We start from the raw sequence: 19412 nt of genomic DNA, 5'->3' as shown, positions 1-19412 counted from the left end.
TCCTAACTTAGGACCAGTGCTATCTCTTAGCATTGCCTAGGACTAGTCCTAAGTTAGGACTAACTTTGTGAAATCCACCCCAGTTCATGTAATTCTGCTGCTGGCAACGAATTGAATAGATTTTTAATAAACCATTGAACGAATGAATGAATGAATGAAATAATTTTAATGAATTATGTCCTCCGTATGGGAAGTTAACATGGGCTGAAGCCGAGGATGATACACTTCTGCCGTTTAGGGCTTGCGTAACAATGGGAGACTTTGGGACGCTAGGTGGCAGCAGACTTACCAGGTAAATTTCCATTGTTTACGTAGTTGTGAGCGTGCGCAAATGACCGAGAACAATGGATTTTACCTGGTAAGTCTGCTGCCACCAAGCGTCCCAAAAGTCTCCCATTGTTTTGACGTCATTTGTGGGAGGTTAACCTTGTACCTCGTTGTACCTCTTAATTATTTTTTTTTGCGAAAGTCTGATTTTTCTAGGCCGTGAAACGCCGATCAAACTATTTATTTTGTAACATAGAGAAATTACTTAATTTTGAATTCATAAATACCTCAGACAGTTTCGCTATTCCTATTGGTGGAGAGCGCGTCACGTGGGGGTGTGTGAACGGTTGATAATGACCAGCTGGACTCTGTTTACGAACCTGCCTCCATCGGTGGTTACCAAGTAAGCTTTTATGCTAACAATTATTTTGAGTAGAACCAATTAGTGTCCACTGCCTTTAACAAAGCTTTTTAATAACACGAAGAGAGTTAGTACTCTACATTGATGATTGAGATAAAGGTATCACCTTGATGATTGATATTAAGTTAGTACTCTACATTGATGATTGAGATAAAGGTATCGCCATCATTATTGAGATAAAGTGAGTACTCTACATTGATTATTGAGATAAAGGTATCACCATGAAGATTTATGTAAAGTTAGTACTCTACATTGATGATTGAGATAAAGGTATCACCTTGATGATTGATATAAGGTTAGTAGGCTACATTGATGATTGAGATAAAGGTATCACCATCATTATTGAGATAAAGTGAGTACTCTATATTGATGATTGAGATAAAGGTATCACCATCATTATTGATATAAAGTTAGTAATCTACATTTATGATACGGGTAAAGGTATCACCTTGATGATTGATCTAAAGTTAGTACTCTACATTGATGATTGAGATAAAGGTATCACCTAGATGATTGATATAAAGTTAGTACTCTACATTGATGATTGAGATAAAGGTATCACCTTGATGATTGATATAAAGTTAGTACTCTACATTGACGAGTGAGATAAAGGTATCACCATGATGATTGATATAAAGTTAGTACTCTACATTGATGCTTGAGATAAAGATACCACCTTGGTGATTGATATAAAGTTAGTACTCTACATTGATGATTGAGATAAAGGTATCACCTTGACGGTTGATATAAAGTTAGTACTCTACACTGACGATTGAGATAAAGGTACCACCTTGATGATTGATATAAAGTTAGTACTCTATATTGATGTTTGAGATAAAGGTATCACCATGATTATTGAGATAAAGTTAGTAATCTACATTGATAATTGCGATAAAGGTACCACCTTGATGATTTATGTAAAGTTAGTACTCTACATTGATGATTGAGATAAAGGTACCACCTTGATGATTGATATAAAGTTAGTGCTCTACATTGATGATTGAGATAAAGGTATCACATTGATGATTTGTATAAAGTTAGTACTCTACATTGATGATTGAGGTAAAGGTATCACATTGATGATTGGTATAAAGTTAGTACTCTACATGGATGATTGAAGTAAAGTTAGTACTGTACATTGATGATTGATATAAAGTTGGTACCTCTAAAACAACACTCCTCGGCAAAGCAGAAGTTCGATCCTCTGTGGGTGAAAAAGAGAGAAAAACAGGAAACAAAATGAATGTAATGAACTTTTCCTCAACAAAATTGCCAGCATAAAAACATTACTTGGTAACGAGCGATAGAGAGAACGTTGTCCCTCTGAAGAAACGTTGTTTTTGAGAAAGAGGCAATTCCTGACTACAACATTAAAAGACTTCGCGTCTGAAGCCCTTTTTCAAGCATCTGGAAGCGAACAAAGTAACAATTGGGTGTAATTTCTTTCATTATTCTCTTGCAACTTCGATGGACCAATTGAGCCGAAATTTCCACAGGTTTGTTATTTCATGCATATGTTGAGATACACCAAGTGAGAATACTGGTCTTTGACAATAATTACCAAACGTGCCAAGTGCCTCCAAACGAAACATAATGACCAAAATGCATCACGCGTTATATCTCCGCCATTTTGGATCCACTGAATTCATGACAATAAACTCTCCTCTGTCATCGTTGATCAATGCAGATTGGTAAATATTAAAAGAACTTATCACTTTATATTTGGCAATCATGTCTAGTGTGTGGCATGGGCCCTACCTTGATTTGAAGTCCAAATGACTCATCATTCACTGGTTAATTTTCTGACGCTGAAATCAAACGAAAAAACAAATGGATCAAAAACCAAACTATTTGTGCATATTATTTAATCCCTCCAAACAAACAAAAATGTGTAAAACAATGAGGGCTTTCTGCCTGAAAGTCTGTATAAAGATCTGCTAAGCAAGCTTCTGTTATTTTTTTTTTATCCTGGGGGATAATGGTTATTGTCGACATTTCACACAATTAAACATTAAATACATTAGCAATCTGCTAAGAAACCTGCTTAAAAATCTGCTTCAAACCTGCTAAAAAATCTGCTTGAGCAATTATTTCATCAGCCTGAAAACTTGAGTGGAACAAGCACTTGGAATCTACCTAAATTCTTCGGCCACACAAATTGAAGTGCGCCCTCAAGCAAGCAGTGTGCAAAAGTATAAAGTGACAGAGCTGTGCAATGAGTTCAATGATGAGTTATCGAGTATGATTGAGCTTTGCTGATGAAACATGGGAGCCTACAAACGATTACCAGTAAACTATTAATTCCACAATAATCTTTATCCATTAAAGATGCTATGTCAGATTTTTGGCCCCAAAAATTAAAAGATAGTTTTTTTTGAGTGAATGGTATTTCAAAAAGTATCACCCGCTCTAACGAAAACAAGTTTAACTTTTACTTTTAATGGTCAGGAACCATGAATTTTTTTTAAAACGTTTCTTATAAAACACATAAGAATTGGTCACGTGATATATTGTCGGGATCCCGACAAAAACTAATTTTGAGCACTTTATTTCACTGCTACTAATAATTAGCGGACTTTTTCGAGCAATGGCTCAAATGAAAGCTTGTAACTTTCTCGACCCCCATCATACTACCTATTGAATTTTAAATCAAAATTTTTGGGTCAAATCCGCCAAAAATCTGACATAGCATCTTTAATAAAACAGTTCCCAACATTTAGGTTCTCGATTTAGCTTTTTTTCTTCAAAATAATTGTTAGCATAAAAACTTAATTGGTAAAGAGCAATGGAGAGCTGTTGATAGTATAAAACCGGTTCCCTTTGACTAACGTAGTTTTTGAGAAAGAGGTAATTTCTCAGAACTCAAATAATAAAAGACTTCAGTTGGGGATACACCAAGTGTGAAAAATGGTCTTTGACAATTACCAAAGATACCCAGTGCATTTCGGCAGAAAATACCGTCTTAGTAATGTTCTGCTAAGTATAGCGTTGAGCAGGATACCAGTCACAAATTGTACTTGTGAAACGGTATTGTTTGGCTGGTAACTTGAAAGCCAAGAATCATAGTGAATATAGACTCCAATAGAATAGTACATTGCACAGAGTTCTATTAGGCCATACAAGCTAGCCAAATAAAATTTCGGTCCATTTTTAAAACCGTTTGAAGGAATTATTTTCAAAAGAAATTTACAATGGTTTGAATATATAGATTGTTTACTCACTAAACAGTAACATCTTTCACGGTGACGTCATGTGGTGGTAACCAGCCGAAAACTGCGCCATTTCTCGCGTGTTTTCCCACGTCCTGTAGTAACGTCAATGCGCCACAATGGTGAAGTCTCGTATCCATTGTCACCTTTTTGAATCGGCCAATCGGATTGCCAGTATCATCGTCGAGAGCCTGGAGCGCATACGTACTAGGTTTGCTTTGTAACTCGCCATCGTTCTCTGTTAAGCTCTCCAGAACAGAAACTATGGGTTAAACAAAAAGAAGAATAAATATTGATAATATCCATAGGTCGATTTCACAATGAACTTAGGACTAGTCCTATAAGATATTTAACTGAAACTTAAGACTAGTCCAAAATTAGGACGAGCAAATCATCCTAACTCGAGATGACTATAGTCTCAACTCTTTGTTAAATCCCACCCTCGTCACTTTGTTTTAACGAGGTTGAATTTGTATCTATTAAAGGCAGACACTGTTGGTAATTACCCAAAATAATTATTAGCATAACACCTCACTTGGTAAAAAGTAATGGGGAGAGGTTGAAAGTATAAAACATTGTGAAAACGGCTCCCTCTGAAGTGACGTAGTTTTTGAGGAAGAAGTAATTTCCCACGAATTTTTATTTCGAGACCCCAGATTAAGAATTTGAGGACTCGAAATCAAGCATCTGAAAGCACACAACTTCGTGTGACAAGGGTGTTTTTTCTTTCATAGTTATCTCGCAACTGTGACGACCAATCGAGCTCAAATTTTTACAGGTTTGTTATTTTATGCATATGTTGAGAGTGAGAAGACTGGTCTTTGACAATTACCAATAGTGTCCAGTGTCTTTAAGTGACAACACCCCCGGTTTTGCAGTGTAGCTTCCAATTGAGTGAGAAAGCATTATGTTTACAAAATACTTATTTATCAATTGAAAAACATTAATTATGCTAATGTGTGATAATAATTAATTTGGTTCGGGTTCGTTGACTGCTTTGAACACAGGAGTTTGATCCTGCTATAATCACATAATTCTCCGGGGTTCTGATCCCGTCAAATAATTCATAATAAGCCTACCACTTTTCTCTCCCTCTCCTCACAATATCACTCTCTCGATTTGCATGGCAGTTTTTTGTTTTAATCGTTCCGGTTTTTCCTTTTTTTTTCTTTTTCTACACAGAATGAAAAATGTAAGACACTTATGGGATTACCTCTGGTAATCCTTCTTAATTTATCATCTTATCACCTGTTCGTTGCAAGATTTATAAAAGAATTGCAACAGATTTGCATCGCATCTTAAAGATGTACTTTTTCAAAGCTGGTGAAGTACCACTGACTCGAAAGAACAGTAATTCACAAATTGCGAAAGACAAACTATGAATGGTCTGGAAATGCAGAACTGGCCATTGACTATCGGGTATCTATACAAGGTCAAGATTTGGGTTTGTCCATTTTTTCTCAATTCTTCAGGGGGAGCCGTTTCACACAATGTTTAATACTGGGTGCGTTCGTTTAGCTTCCCTGGGTCTCCCCCGCGGTGCGCACTGGGGGGAGCCCCTGACAAGAGCTAAACGAACGACCACTCACCGCTCTCGTAGTGACGTCGTTTACCTGGGGCCAGCCCCCAAGTAGCCTTTAGTCAAGGCGCACGCGGCACACCGGATAGCACGCACAGCCCCAAAAATGTGACGCACGAAAAAGTACTATCACCGCGAGCGGCGAAGCCGCAAAGCGCCTTTACCAACTCGTTTTGGGGGCCTTATGTTTTTCTTTACATTAATTGCCAACGATTTTGGTGGGAGAAAAAATGTAACGAATTTGCATCGAACGTTCTTGTGACGTCATGCAAGTAATTGTGACTTCTTATTGGCCAGCAACCCACCACGCTAATGCATTATGCATTACATTTTCTCCCACCAAAATCGTTGGCAAATGTAAAGAAAAACATAAGGCTCCCCAACGAGTTAGTAAAGGCGCTTCGCGGCTTCGCCGCTCGCGGTGATAGTCTTTTTTCGTGCGTGACATTTTTGGGGTTGTGCGTGCCATCCGGTGTGCCGCGTGCGCCTGAACTTAAGGCTAGCCCCCAAGTGACCCACTCCACAAGCAGGCAGTGGGGGCTGACCTTGGTGAGCCCCTGGAATGACGTCAAAAGCTATTCGAACGCACACCGGGGCAGACCGGGGGTGACCCAGGGAAGCTAAACGAACGCACCCAGTATCAACAACTCTCCATTGCTTGTTACCAATATAGTTTTATGCTGACAATTATTTTGAGTAAAAGAGTGTTCAGTGCCTTTAAGAAGTCGAACTAACACGGTCGGCCATTTATGGGAGTCAAATATTTTACTCCCATAAATGGCCGACCGTGTTAGTCGACAAGGTAAAAGAAGATCCGTGCAATTTCGAGGCATGTTTGTGTGGATCATTGTATTCTACTTTTTCAACCTCTTTCTACTACCCATATGCATTTTCTAAAAAACGGTTACAAACGCATTTTCAAAGACCAACTTGACCAATCCAAGGAACGGTGTTCATTTAATAATGCCATGTCTTTAACAATATTAACATGTCTTTAAAGGGAATGCACCAGTCTTCTCACTTGGTGTATTCCAACATAAGCATAAAATAACAAGCCTGTGAAAATTTGGGCTCAATTGGTCATCGAAGTTGCGAGAAAATGATGAAAGAAAAAACACACTTGTTGAACGAATTTGTGTGTTTTTAGATAGGAATAAAAAATATTTCAGTCTTTTATTATTTGAGTGAGAAATAACCTCTTTCTCAAAATCTACATTACTTCAGAGGGAGCCGATTCGCACAGTGTTTTATACTATCAACAGCTCTCCAATACTTGTTACCAAGTAAGTTTTTATGACTTTTGTCTTGAGTAATACCAAACGTGTACCTTCCCTTAAAGAAGCAAAGGTAACTATCATACTGATTTAAAAAGTACATCTTGTATCTATCATCTTTAAAATGTTTAATTTTGGGGAGAAATTTGGCTGAAGCTGGTTTTATAATAAATTTACCAACTAGATAAGTTGAAACAGCTTATAATACGATACCAAAACTCATCACAAAATTAATGTAAAGAATTTACCTTTGTATGTAAAAGCTTGTGAGCCTTAAAGTCACCTGGAAATAGATGTTTCTTTCTTTCAAACATAAGAGTATATGCTTACGAACAATAAAACAATTTTTTTAGTATTTATTTGTCACGATTTATATGTTTAAAAAATATATAAAGTTGTTTGGGGGGCTGACTCCGCCTACCCGTTTTGTGACGTCAATCGAGGCAGACTTTGCCTGCAATGCGTATAGTAAACACACGTGCAAAGTACATGTACGTCCAAAACAATTTTTTTAGTATTTATTTGTCACGATTTATATGTTTAAAAAATATATAAAGTTGTTTGGGGGGCTGACTCCGCCTACCCCTTTTGTGACGTCAATCGAGGCAGACTTTGCCTGCAATGCGTATAGTAAACACACGTGCAAAGTACATGTACGTCCAAGTCGTGAGTTGGTACATTTCAAAAAGAGTTTTTCTGCATTCAGCAGCAATACACCTGGTCGGCATTGCCGGAAACAAACAAAAAAATGTTTTTTTGAAACTTACACAAACTCACGACTTGGTCCGTACATGTACTTTGCAATTGTGTTTACTTTTACTTTACGCATAACAGGCAAAGTCTGCCTTGATTGACGTCACGAACAGCGCCCTCTCGGGTCGGGGTCTACTCTTAAATTTGTAAATAACATAAGAACTGATTTTTTTAAACCTTAGTTAATTGTTTATTCACATTCCACTCATCAAAACACATAGATTAGTGACAAAAGCTTTATTTTGAAAAAATACCACTTCCAGGTGACTTTAATGTGTTGATAAATTGGTTATGAAAACAAGGACATGACTTGTCATAATGTACCATCCCTCAAGCAAAATGTGCACTTAATAACATCTATAAACTTATAACTGATATCGTCTTCAAGTGAATTGGAAAACTGGTTTATTTTTAAAATCACACCTCGCCTATATGGCGTAAAAAGCCCTTGTGTCCTCATTGGTATGCTATTGATTTTCTGAATAGTGGCTCTTCATAAAAATACAGTGCTCAAATTCGTCACCAAGTGCGCTCATTTCGCAACTGCATATTATTCACTATTTTCCTGCAAGATATGCCGCGTTACGTTTTTGAAGTATGAATGAGTGCTTTACCTGTATACATAACACAGTATACGCCTAATGGTTTACATGGCGCTTTGGCGCAATATGCAGCTAATCAAACCAGGAATATTGGGGCAAACCCCTTCTCTTTACGATAAGTGCACTGGGTTCTATTTTTTGTACGTGCTTTATTAGACAATACACGGGACCTACGTTAAATTTCAAGAACCATCTTATGAAGGATAGAGTGAGTGGGGCACTTTTGTAAATATAGTTATCATATTCTGTTATCAAGTAAAAAATAATGTAATAACAAATAGAGATGAATATTAATTCAGTTCATGGTATAGTCAGCCAGATAGGCCGACTTGCTTAGTTTTGGACATCACGGTCAGAAGAACATTTATAGAGCTGCTTAGCATACAAAAATTGCTTAGCATGAAATTTCTTGCTTGAGAAAAACAGGATTACCGAACAAATTTCCACGTGATTTTCAGAATAAGCAAACAACAGCTGTATACCAGTAACAAGCAATATGCAACAAATGGAAATTTGGTTGGTAATCCTGTTTTTATCAAGAAATCAAGAAAGAAATTTCATGCTAAGCAAATGTTTGTGATTAGCAGCTCAATGAAATTGGGCCCAGTACGGTGAGAAGCTTTCTATTGACCCAATTCACCTGTCGTCATCACAAGAATAGTCTCGGATGCGCCATTTTGGTGGGCAATGTCACTGTGCGTTGTTCAGTGATATGCGCATTTTAGGCGACGCGGCGTTTACGCGGAAACCTATTGCCCACCAAAATGGTGAGCGTGGCACAGTCGCCGAGTGTGACGTGCGTGCAAGGGGTCCATAATACAATAATGTCACACTTTAAAGTTTGTCAATGTTGAGGGTGTTTGATCCAAAACCAATGCTTTCGTGTACAAAACCGGGATATCGCTGTAAAAAACCACCGCACTAAATAAAACAAAGCTAACGAACTCAATTCAACCATGGAGGTAAAATTAATTTTTTCCTCCATTATTCAAGGGGGTCGAAAACGTATCAGTGTGTGGGTAACACGACTTTAACCCACACCTGTGACGCCATGCTACATTATTCTGCACGAATGGCGCGACCTAAACTGGCCGTACGAAACTCGCTTCCAGTAAAAAAAAAAACCCTCAGAATAAAGAACATACAATTAATTGCTAGAGCTGTGGCTGTTAGCAGATTATACTGTCTTCCGATCAAGATAAGATTCCGCACAAAAAGATCTGTGTGGGTAGTTGATAGCCATTTGAGTTGAATTAATTTCCATTTAACACTTTGTATACTTAAGTTGCAAGAAACATCAGACAATTGAAGCGTATGTACCTCCATTAACAGAGCATAAGGTACTTGATAATGGCGTCTTGTCTGCTCCATCCTCCCGGTGGTTTGGGAGATAATGTACAAAAATGACTAATTCCTTTTCAAGGAAGAGGGAGGCGTGCGTGTCGAAACAACAATCCATTAAGGCTTTATTTCATGGTCAACATGCCTCATATAGACGCCACGACAGTTGAAATAGAGAAAGGTTCTATGGTTGAAATCGCCGGTCAACCGCAGTGCTGATGCTCGTATCCTTAAAGGAACACGTTGCCTAGGATCGGACGAGTTGGTCTATAAAAAAGCGTTTGTAACCGTTTGTTGTAAAATGCATATGGTTAGAAAGATAATTTAAAAGTAGAATACAATGATCCACACAAGTTTGCCTCGAAATTGCGTGGTGTTCCTTTTACTGTGCGAACAAACACGGTCGGCCATTTATGGGAGTCAAAAATTTGACTCCCATAAATGGCCGACCGTGTTAGTCGACGAGGTAAAAGGAAAACCGTGCAATTTCGAGGCATGTTTGTGTGGATCATTGTATTCTACTTTTACAGCATCTTTCTACCCATATGCATATTATAACAAACGCTTTTCAAAGACCAACTCGACCGATCCACGACAACGTGTTCCTTTAAAGGGACTGGAGACTGTTGGTATTTACTCAAAATATTTGTTACCATAAAAACTTACTCGGTAACAAGCAATGGAGAGATAGTATACTATTTTTTTGCATTTATACCCTCGGTCCATTTGGTTGGTAGTTGTTTGCAACAGCTAATTTTATTTTCTCAGTATAAAACATTGTGAGAAACGGCTCCCTCTGAAGTAACGTAGTAAAGTAATTTTCCACTAAAATATTTGACTTTGGTTTCGAGACCTCATTACTTTGAGGTCCTGAAATCAAGCATTAGAAAGCACACAACTTCGTGTGACAAGGGTGTACTTTTATTCCATTATTATCTCGCAACTTCGACGACCAATTGAGTTAAAAATTGCACAGGTTTGTTATTTTGTTCGTATATGTTGAGATACACCAAAGATGTCCACAGTGTCTCAGATCGGACGAGTTGGTATTTGAAAAACGTTTGAAACCGTTTATTATAAAATGCATATGGTCAGAAAGATGTTTAATGATCAAGAACATAATGACCCACACGAATTATTATGCCTCGAATTTGAACGGTTTTGCTTATACGTCGTGAACTAACACGGTCGGCCATTTTGTGGAGTCCGACAATTTCGACCCCATCAAATGGCAGACCGTGTTAGTTCGCAAAGTAAAAAGAAAACCGTGCAATTTCGAGGCATATTTGTTTGGATCATTATATTCTACTTTTAAAACATCTTTCCAAACATATGCATTTTATAGCAAACCTTTTTAAACGCTCTTCAAAGACCAACTCGTCCGTTCCAAGGCAACGTGTCCCTTTAAGATATACACTACACATAGCTAAGTTTTATTAACAATCCTCTGTCTCACGTTCAAGGACATGTCTTTATTGTGTGTAACTTAAACGGTGACTGTACATAATAAGTCTTTCTTTCCTCATCGTGAGAATTCATCCCGGTCATGACCTACGCCTAAGATAAATCAAATTAGTTCTGAAAAATAAACGCATGTACCATTTTATTGCTATACAACTTCAAGAAGCTTTGGTTGTATGGATACGTTTGTAATTGACGATGCTTGGTGTTTATGGCTATGTCAAACGAGCAATGACATGATGGTGCAAATTTCCATCTATTAAATATGATTCGTACTGCCTCTAGCTGCCGGGAAATCTCGCTGGTCTGGTTGGTATAACACTGCTCTAGAATTGCAAAGGTCGTGGGTTTGAATCCCACCCGAGTAATATGCCTGGCATTTTAAACACAGAGCTCGGGCTTAGAGTGGAGTAAACAGCGCTAACACACATTGGTGTTAATTGGCAAAACCCGAACATGATTAGTAAATACACAATTTTAGGTATAACAAAACAAAACATCTGATCGGTAATGATAAATGATATATCTTTGAATTCCATAATTTCAGAAACCGAACTCGAACCTTTACCTACACGGCACCATTCAACCTATACTAGTCAACTATTCAGTGACACTGCGTTAACCCATCTCGATTAATGGTTTCAAGCACTGGGCTCGCGGAAACGACACATTGATATGTACAAACGTATTTTCATGACATTGTTTTACTCATTTTTCAAAAACTACATCACCTCAGTAAGTAATATTTTCAGGGAAGCCTTCCACTATCATTCTCTTCAAACCCTGTAAGTTTAATGTAAATCTATGGACATTTTGAAAAGGTACCCAAATCCTTTAACTAGGTTCAACTGGAATTTTGACCTGGGAAAACACCCCTTGTTGTGCAACAATACGTTGTGCTTCTAGATACATTCAAAACAGTTACCCTATAATGTTAAATCTCACCAATAACATGTTGTCCCGGTGTATATCTACCCAGGTTAACGCTTTGGGTATGCATCAGCTGGTCCTCAGTCTTAGTTGCCTCCCCGGCCAGAGACACTTTTCCCCCGTGCAAATCGGTCGGTAGCCCGTCGCATACTTTCCGTCCCGTGTCGACCGGAAAGGGTGCTGCCCAGTAACCGGACGGTAAGAGACTCAACGCTATCACAGTCGTGTATATTATTACGCAGATGGGTCGGTGGCAGCCCACAGACTCAACCATTTTGACAACAACGCAACTTGGCACAATTTGAGAAGTCTAACAATAAAGCGGGAAAAAGCCTGCTAGATTTAAAATACTTCCAAGTATTCGACACATATGAGAGAATCTGAGAATGCAAGCATGGTCTTTACTACAGTAAACCTTTTGTGTATATTTAAGGGCAAATACTTGTCATCAGTGTTCACACTATTAAAATGTGGGCAGACATAACCGCGCCATGTCATGGCCGTGTGCGATGCAATTTCGCCATTGACTAACCCCAAATTTAATTAAAAACTCTCAATTATTTTGGATGTCTCCATTTATTATGATAGACGTCCCATGTGGACTGTAGTACTGTTGCCATTGGAAGGTCAACACATTACTATGGCCCCTCCCCAAACCACACAAAACTCATTACGTCATTCATTACCAAAAGAGCTTTATATGGATATAAGTAGCTGCTTGCTGGGAAAAACGCAACAGTGTCTAGATAAGAAAGGGATGCGAAGAAAAAACACTGTCTTTGGCTTTATCCAAATTGGCTTCTACAGAACGGCTAAGGACGTCCTATACTTCAACACATGATGACGCGATAATCAGCTGTAGCCTAAGCTGTAGCCGCTAATTGGGACGCGGCCTCATCAGTCCCCTTTTTGTCATACGACCTTTTAAACATAGCTCTGCGCAAAACAAAACCACAACCCATCGCACCTCTCAAGCCCCTCAGATTTAGAATTTAAGGTCTCGAAATCAACCATCTAAAAGCATATATCTCGTAACTTCGACGACCATTTGAGCTCAAATTTTCACCAGGTTTGTTATTTTATGCATATGTTGAGATACATCAAGTGAGAAGACTGGTCTTTGACAGTTACCAATTGTGTCCAGTGTCTTTAAAATGAAGCAAAAAGTTGAATCCCAACAGGGTCATGTGACAAGATAGTGGCGACGATTCACGATAAAAGATGTAGATCGCTGAACCATTTGAAAAAGAGACATTCTTCCAGGTAATACGAACCCTTCTCCTTTCTCCCGTGGTGTATAACTTGACACGTAATGCCGTTTGATACTTCTAGGGTAATTTGCAAGCGAAGATATCTCGCACACCTTTTAAAAATGGAGATGTTAGGATTTGCCCTACACGCATAAATTCTCAGGAATTCCCAGACTACATTTTGTTTACAGGATGAGATTTTAGGGATTCATGTCGCGTTCTTTTGTTTACAAGAAGTTCGCCAAAAAAGTATCCGGACAATTTGATTCTATAAGTTTCAATTCGATCTTTAAACTCGCATCAAATCTTACTTTTACATTTTTCTTTTATTACCTCTATCTGTGATTGTACTAGGTTAGTTTTGTTCAAAGACTTACGTCCTTGGCTGTGTGCCGAAAGCCCCCCCCCCAAAAAAAAAATATATATATATATATATATATATAAAAATAAAAAAAATAAGTATATATATAAAAAAATATAAAAAAAAATAATTAAAAAAAATAATAGAAAGATAAATAAAAAAAAATAAAATAAATAATAAATAAAATACAAACAAAGTAAAATAATTGAAAATATCGTTAAACTAAATAGCCAGTGGTTTTCTGATGACACTTATGACGAACACACCTAACCAGGGAAATAGCATCAAGCCTCTGACGTATGTATTGGAATGTTATGACGCGTGCTTCGCCTGGAATACAACTGCACTTTCACGAGTGTCACTAGTCCGGAATTAAATGAATTAAGCATCCAATCGTATACTATAAGTCAACAGGTATATATTGAACTCAATGTAGTCTATGCAGTGTTTGTTGTCGTACGATGTCCAATAAAGATGAATCGACTACAGATCCAGTTTACAATCTTGTTTTAAAGGCACTGGGGTCGACTTCACAAAGAGTTAGGACTAGTCCTAACTTAAGACTTGTCCTAGGAGATATACAAATTGCATGGATAGTCCCAAGTTAGGACGAGTACGTGGTCCAAATTCGAGATAAGACTAGTCCTAACTCTTTGTGAAATCCACCCCTGGACACGTTTAATTATTGTCAAAGACCAGGGGCCAATTTCATAGAGCTGCTTAAGCAGTAACTTGCTTAAGCACGAAAATAGCTCGCTTATTTTACACATGTTACTGGCAAAAATGTCATGCCTTCATCGCTTGTGACTGGTATTTAGCTGTTGTTTACTTAGCATAGTAGTTGAGTGGAGTCTTGGCCGGTAATCGGATTTCACTAAGCAAGGATTTTTTTGCTTAAGCACAATTTAAGCAGCTCTATGTAATGGCTCTACTTACCGCCGAATTCTGCGCTTACCATTACGATTCCCCGCTTGCGTGAAAGCGCCGAATCTCGCGCTAGCCTTGCAAAAGCATATAGAATGCCTAGTAACGTGGAGTACGCACGCGCAGAAGCTATAATTCGCCGCTAACCCGTGGAATACGCTTGCCGTAAGCACAGAATTCCCTGCTTCCGTAAGCACCGATTCTGTGCTTACGGTAAGTTGGGACCAGTTTTCTCACTCGGTTTATTCCAACATATGCATAACATAACAAACCTGTGAAATGTTGATTCAATTGGTCATTGAAAAAGAGAAGAATGAAAGAAAAACACCCTTGTTGCATTGTGTGCTTTCAGATGCATAATAAATTACCTGATCAGCTGCAGTTACTTCTTTCTCAAAAATTACATCTTTCTAAAAAAACTAGGTAACTTCAGAGTGAGCCGTTATCACAATGTTTTAATCCATCAACAGCTCTCCATTGCTCGTTAACTATGTAATTACCAACAGCGTCCAGTGCCTTTAGAAATTGTTAAGAAAATTTGAATCTGTAGGCTCACAGGTAACAACGTTTATACCAGTGTTAATCCTTGAAATGAATATTTCCCCATGAAAGACTATTAAAGTCGAAGAGACCGCCCGATTATCTATGCTTATTTTGATTGCCCATATCAAAATAGACACACTAAACATGCACATAATCTTGACTGCTGTTTTCACTTAACATTATTTTCTTGTTGGTCCATAGGAACATCAAAGACTTAGCTCCTTTCTTGTTTGATTTCTTTGAATAACAATAGTATTGACGTCTTCAGGTAGTCAAATAAAAAGCAAAATGGTATATAACAAAATTGATAAATGTATAAAAAGTGACAAACTACAGCAACATGGTAATAAAGCAAAACAAGATATATAGTTATATATGTACAAATATAGACAATGAACATAAGGTATCAGTCAGTTAGGCGACCTGCACAGCAGCCGATATTTCTGCCAGGTTGTTGTTGTTTGCCTTAAGGCTCGTATATACAAAAATAGAAAGAAAACAAAATCTTATTTTGTTTACAGCGGAAACGAAAACATATATCTCAGTATCCTGTAAACAACTGGTATATTGTTATGCGTCTCGATCGAGTTTAGAACATGTTTATGTTTTCCCCGGCATGCTGAATAAAGACATTATTAATAGCGACTTGAAACTATGGCCTGTTTCGAAACCACGGCTTCGGCTTTGGATTCGGCGTCAGGCTCCGTCCCCTCGTCTGAAACCCTGGGCGCGTAAACGTAAAGCACGCGCAATCGTCGAAACAACCGCGGGGCCAAGCTAGCCTGATCCGAATCCAAAGCCAAATCCAGTCGTTTCGAAAAGGGCCTATAGGCCTATATAGTGCATGCGTGTACAGGTTTCCAGGAGGATGACGTCAGTTACCGCTTAATGTTGGTAACCTAAATACCAACAAATAAACAACCAGCCTTGAAATGGAGCAATGTGGTCCTTCAAGCCCCTTTCACACGAGAGCAATTTAGCAAGGGTCCCTTGCTAAATTGTAGCATGCATGGTTATACTAGTTTACAAAATATACTTTCGGTAAACAGTGTTGTCCAGGCCCATACTTCGTGTATCACAACTTATATATAAAACAACAAACCTGTGGAAATTTAGGCTCAATCGGTCATCGGAGTCGGGAGAAAATAACGGGAAAACCCACCCTTGTTTCCGCACGTTTCGCCGTGTCATGACATGTGTTTAAAATAAATCCGTTTTTCTCGATATCGAGAATTGATAATTGTTTTAATGTTTTCTCAAAAAGTAAAGCATTTCATGGAATAATATTTCAAGAGAAATCTTTTACTATTACCTTCTGTAAACCCTGTAAGTTATTTGTAAATCTGTGAACTTTTTGTTTTTCTGTTCCGAAAGTGTATAATGGCTTTAATGAGGTATCTTTATTACCGATTCAATTGCTAAGGTATCGATTCGAACTCATTTTGACCTAAAAGTTCAGCCCCCATACAGAACAGGTGGTTCACTTTTCAGCGTGGCATTCTGTCATTGAAGACTACGTCTGATAGACGGGGTAATATGAAACTGATTAGTAGGGGTTCCTTACAGAACGATTTGTATCGGGGTACGGTTTGAGGAATCAAAAACATGTCTTTGGCAGTGATATATTACAGCAGTTCTGTGATCCGAGAAACAGGAATAAAACTCGTCATAAACGCTCCTGACGACATGACAGGAGAATGTTTTATGAGCCAATGCCGCTCTTTTTTTGGTGTTAATTATGCGGAAGGTATTATTTTTTCTATCATCTGCATTTGTTAAAGAGACTGGACACTATTGGTAATTGTCAAAGACAAGTATTCTCACTTGGTGTATATCAACATATGCATACAATAACAAACCTGTGAAAAACTGAGCTCCATCGGTCGTCGAAGTCGCAAGATAATAATGACAGAAAAAACACATCATTGTCACACGAAGTTGTGTGCTTTCTGATGCTTGATTTTGAGACCTCAAATTCTAAATCTGAGGTCCCGAAATTAAATTCGTGTAAAATTACTTCTTTCTCGAAAACTACGTCACTCCAGAGGGAGCCGTTTCTCACAATGTTTTATACCATCAACCTCTCCCCGTTACTCGTTACCAAGAAAGGTTTCATGATAATACTTATTTTGAGTAATTACCAATAGTGTCCACAGCCTTTAACATTGTTTACGACTACATGCTACGTCATCCCCCTTGATTGACTGATACAGAACCCATGACCAGCTATCGGTTTGCAATTTGCACCAAGATAAACATGGACATGTTAGAAATGTCGATATCAACTATAAAATACGCTTTGAAATCATGAACATTATAATACAAATTGTAATAATTAAAGTAAAAATGTAAATCAGTTATGTGTACACAATACAAAACTGATTATACAACGAATGTCTTTAAAGACTGACAATGGACACTATTGGTAACTGTCATAGACCAGCCTTCCCACTTGGTGTATCTCAACATATGTATAAAATAACAAACCTTTGAAAATTTGAGCTCGATTGGTCTTCGGAATTGCGAGATATTAATAAAAGAAAACACACCCTTGTCACACGAAGTTGTGTGCTTTCAGATGCTTGATTTCGAGATCTCAAGTTCTAAACTTGAGGTCTCGAAATCAAATTCGTGTAAAATTACTTCTTTCTCGAAAACTACGTTACTTCAGAGGGAGCCGTTTCTCACCATGTTTTATACTATCAACCTCTCCCCATTATTCGTTACCAAGTGAGGTTTTATACTAATAATAATTTTGAGTAATTACCAATAGTGTCCACTGCCTTTAAGAAATTTTACTCACAGATACCTTTATTGTTTGTAAAACGGATGAGTAAGGAGTAATTAAAACTCCCCCACATCACCCCTGTCTAAAGCCAGCAATGACACCTGATGGGTGATTTTTTTCACAACTTGACTGTATTAGTTTTTTCTGTTTTCTTCTTATAATAACTTCCATCCATTGTAGCTACAAATACAATTTGACATTTTATTGTAGTTCAACCGCTAGAGGGCGTTATCACAACGTCAATTTTATCCGTGAATCATGCAAAATAATCAACTGCGTGTTGATATTAAAAATATATGCGGATAAACATGGTCTATATATCTAAACTGCAATATGAATCAAATAATCCAATATTTTGATATAAAACACAGTCAACAATTATTTCATATTACTCATGGTTGTAAGAGGAAAACTGTTTGTTCACGAAATAAACTTTCACTGACTTGTGTCTTCATGTTTGCTTGGAACACACAGCGGTGTGCTTCAGACGATCTGATCCTTCTTTTGTGTCGTTTCCATATAAATTATATAAAATGAAAATGAGTAACAATAGACCCTCCCTTGCACTATTAAAACTGGATTTAAAGCTTTATTATACTTTGGATAAATACATCTCCATCACCAATGATTCCACTGTTAATTTTCACTAAAAAATGGGACTCTTTCAAACTAGTGGTTCAAGGTTAACATCGTATTTTGTATTTTGTTTATTTCTTTGCTGTTAATGTTATGTATTTTCAGCGTGTTTGTAATATGAGGAGTGTTTTTAAGTGTGAATAAAAAAAATTCTCCGTGAAAAAAATAAAAAATAAATTCTAGATCAACAACTTTTTGGCTACAGATAAGAGGTATGATTCTGTAAGGTCTTCTGTTGATGTTGATTTTGTTTTGTATTGTGGTATTTCCTTGCTCGCATGGTCGCAATATAAATAAATAAATTATTATAAATCAATAAATTATTATTATATTATTATGTGCCTCACGTTTATCACATGGGGTTACAATTTTTAATTGTATATAATAAATAATAGATGTTATATTTGCATCGGGGATAAAGAATATTAACTTTGGTTTTTACCATTTTTTTTCCACAGGACTCGGGGAAAGTACTGAGTATACAGTGCTATCACACACACATCGGTGTATGGGTCAAAACCAAAGTTAGTATTGCATATAATAATGATTAATAATAATATTAATAATTGCGGCTTCTTATATAGCGCACATGTCCGTCACTCAGTGACGCAGTCACGCTCCTGGCGCTGTAATAATAATGTCTTGTAAACTATGTGTGTATTTATTGCTCACTGGCACTCAATTCCCAATCAGTCATTATGAAAGCAGAGAGATGTCCTTGGTTCCATATAGTACGGAGTTTTTGAGGTGCCATCCACAATGTTAAGATCATGAGATAATGGATTTTTTCTCAGAAAGGCGACTTCCTAAGTAAGATGTCGGCATTCCGATAACAAGGATGTCGACATCGTTGCAAGAAATATGTCAACTTACTTCCCCAGGATAAAACACTTCCCGAGTGTAGGATGTCGACTTCCATTCATCTTGGGACGATCATCCTGAAAATGTCGAGAACCCCAAGATAACATCTTTGGAAGACGACATTCTGCTTTCAAGATGTCTTTATCCAGAGTTAAATTATCTTTATCTCGACTACGTTTATGAAGCCATCTCCCTGCAGTGAATTATCCTCA

The 19412-nt window shown here is 37.6% G+C and overlaps 1 protein-coding gene across 1 annotated transcript; it reads right to left on the bottom strand.

Moving 5' to 3' along the window:
* Positions 1 to 47: 47 nt before the first annotated feature.
* Positions 48 to 12111, bottom strand: LOC139948948 (uncharacterized). Its single transcript, XM_071947324.1, has 4 exons — positions 11853 to 12111; positions 3910 to 4159; positions 2447 to 2496; positions 48 to 1892 (listed from the first exon to the last, which is right to left on the bottom strand). Exons 1-3 carry the CDS (start codon positions 12109 to 12111, stop codon positions 2472 to 2474), a joined length of 534 nt encoding a protein of 177 aa, XP_071803425.1. The 3' UTR covers positions 48 to 1892; positions 2447 to 2471.
* Between the last annotated feature and the right edge of the window lie 7301 nt (positions 12112 to 19412).

The sequence above is a fragment of the Asterias amurensis genome, chromosome 16 (assembly GCF_032118995.1).
Source record: "Asterias amurensis chromosome 16, ASM3211899v1".
Lineage (NCBI taxonomy): Eukaryota > Metazoa > Echinodermata > Asteroidea > Forcipulatida > Asteriidae > Asterias > Asterias amurensis.
The sequence above is the reverse complement of the archived record's forward strand: the minus strand, read 5'-3'. Positions and strand labels throughout refer to the sequence as shown.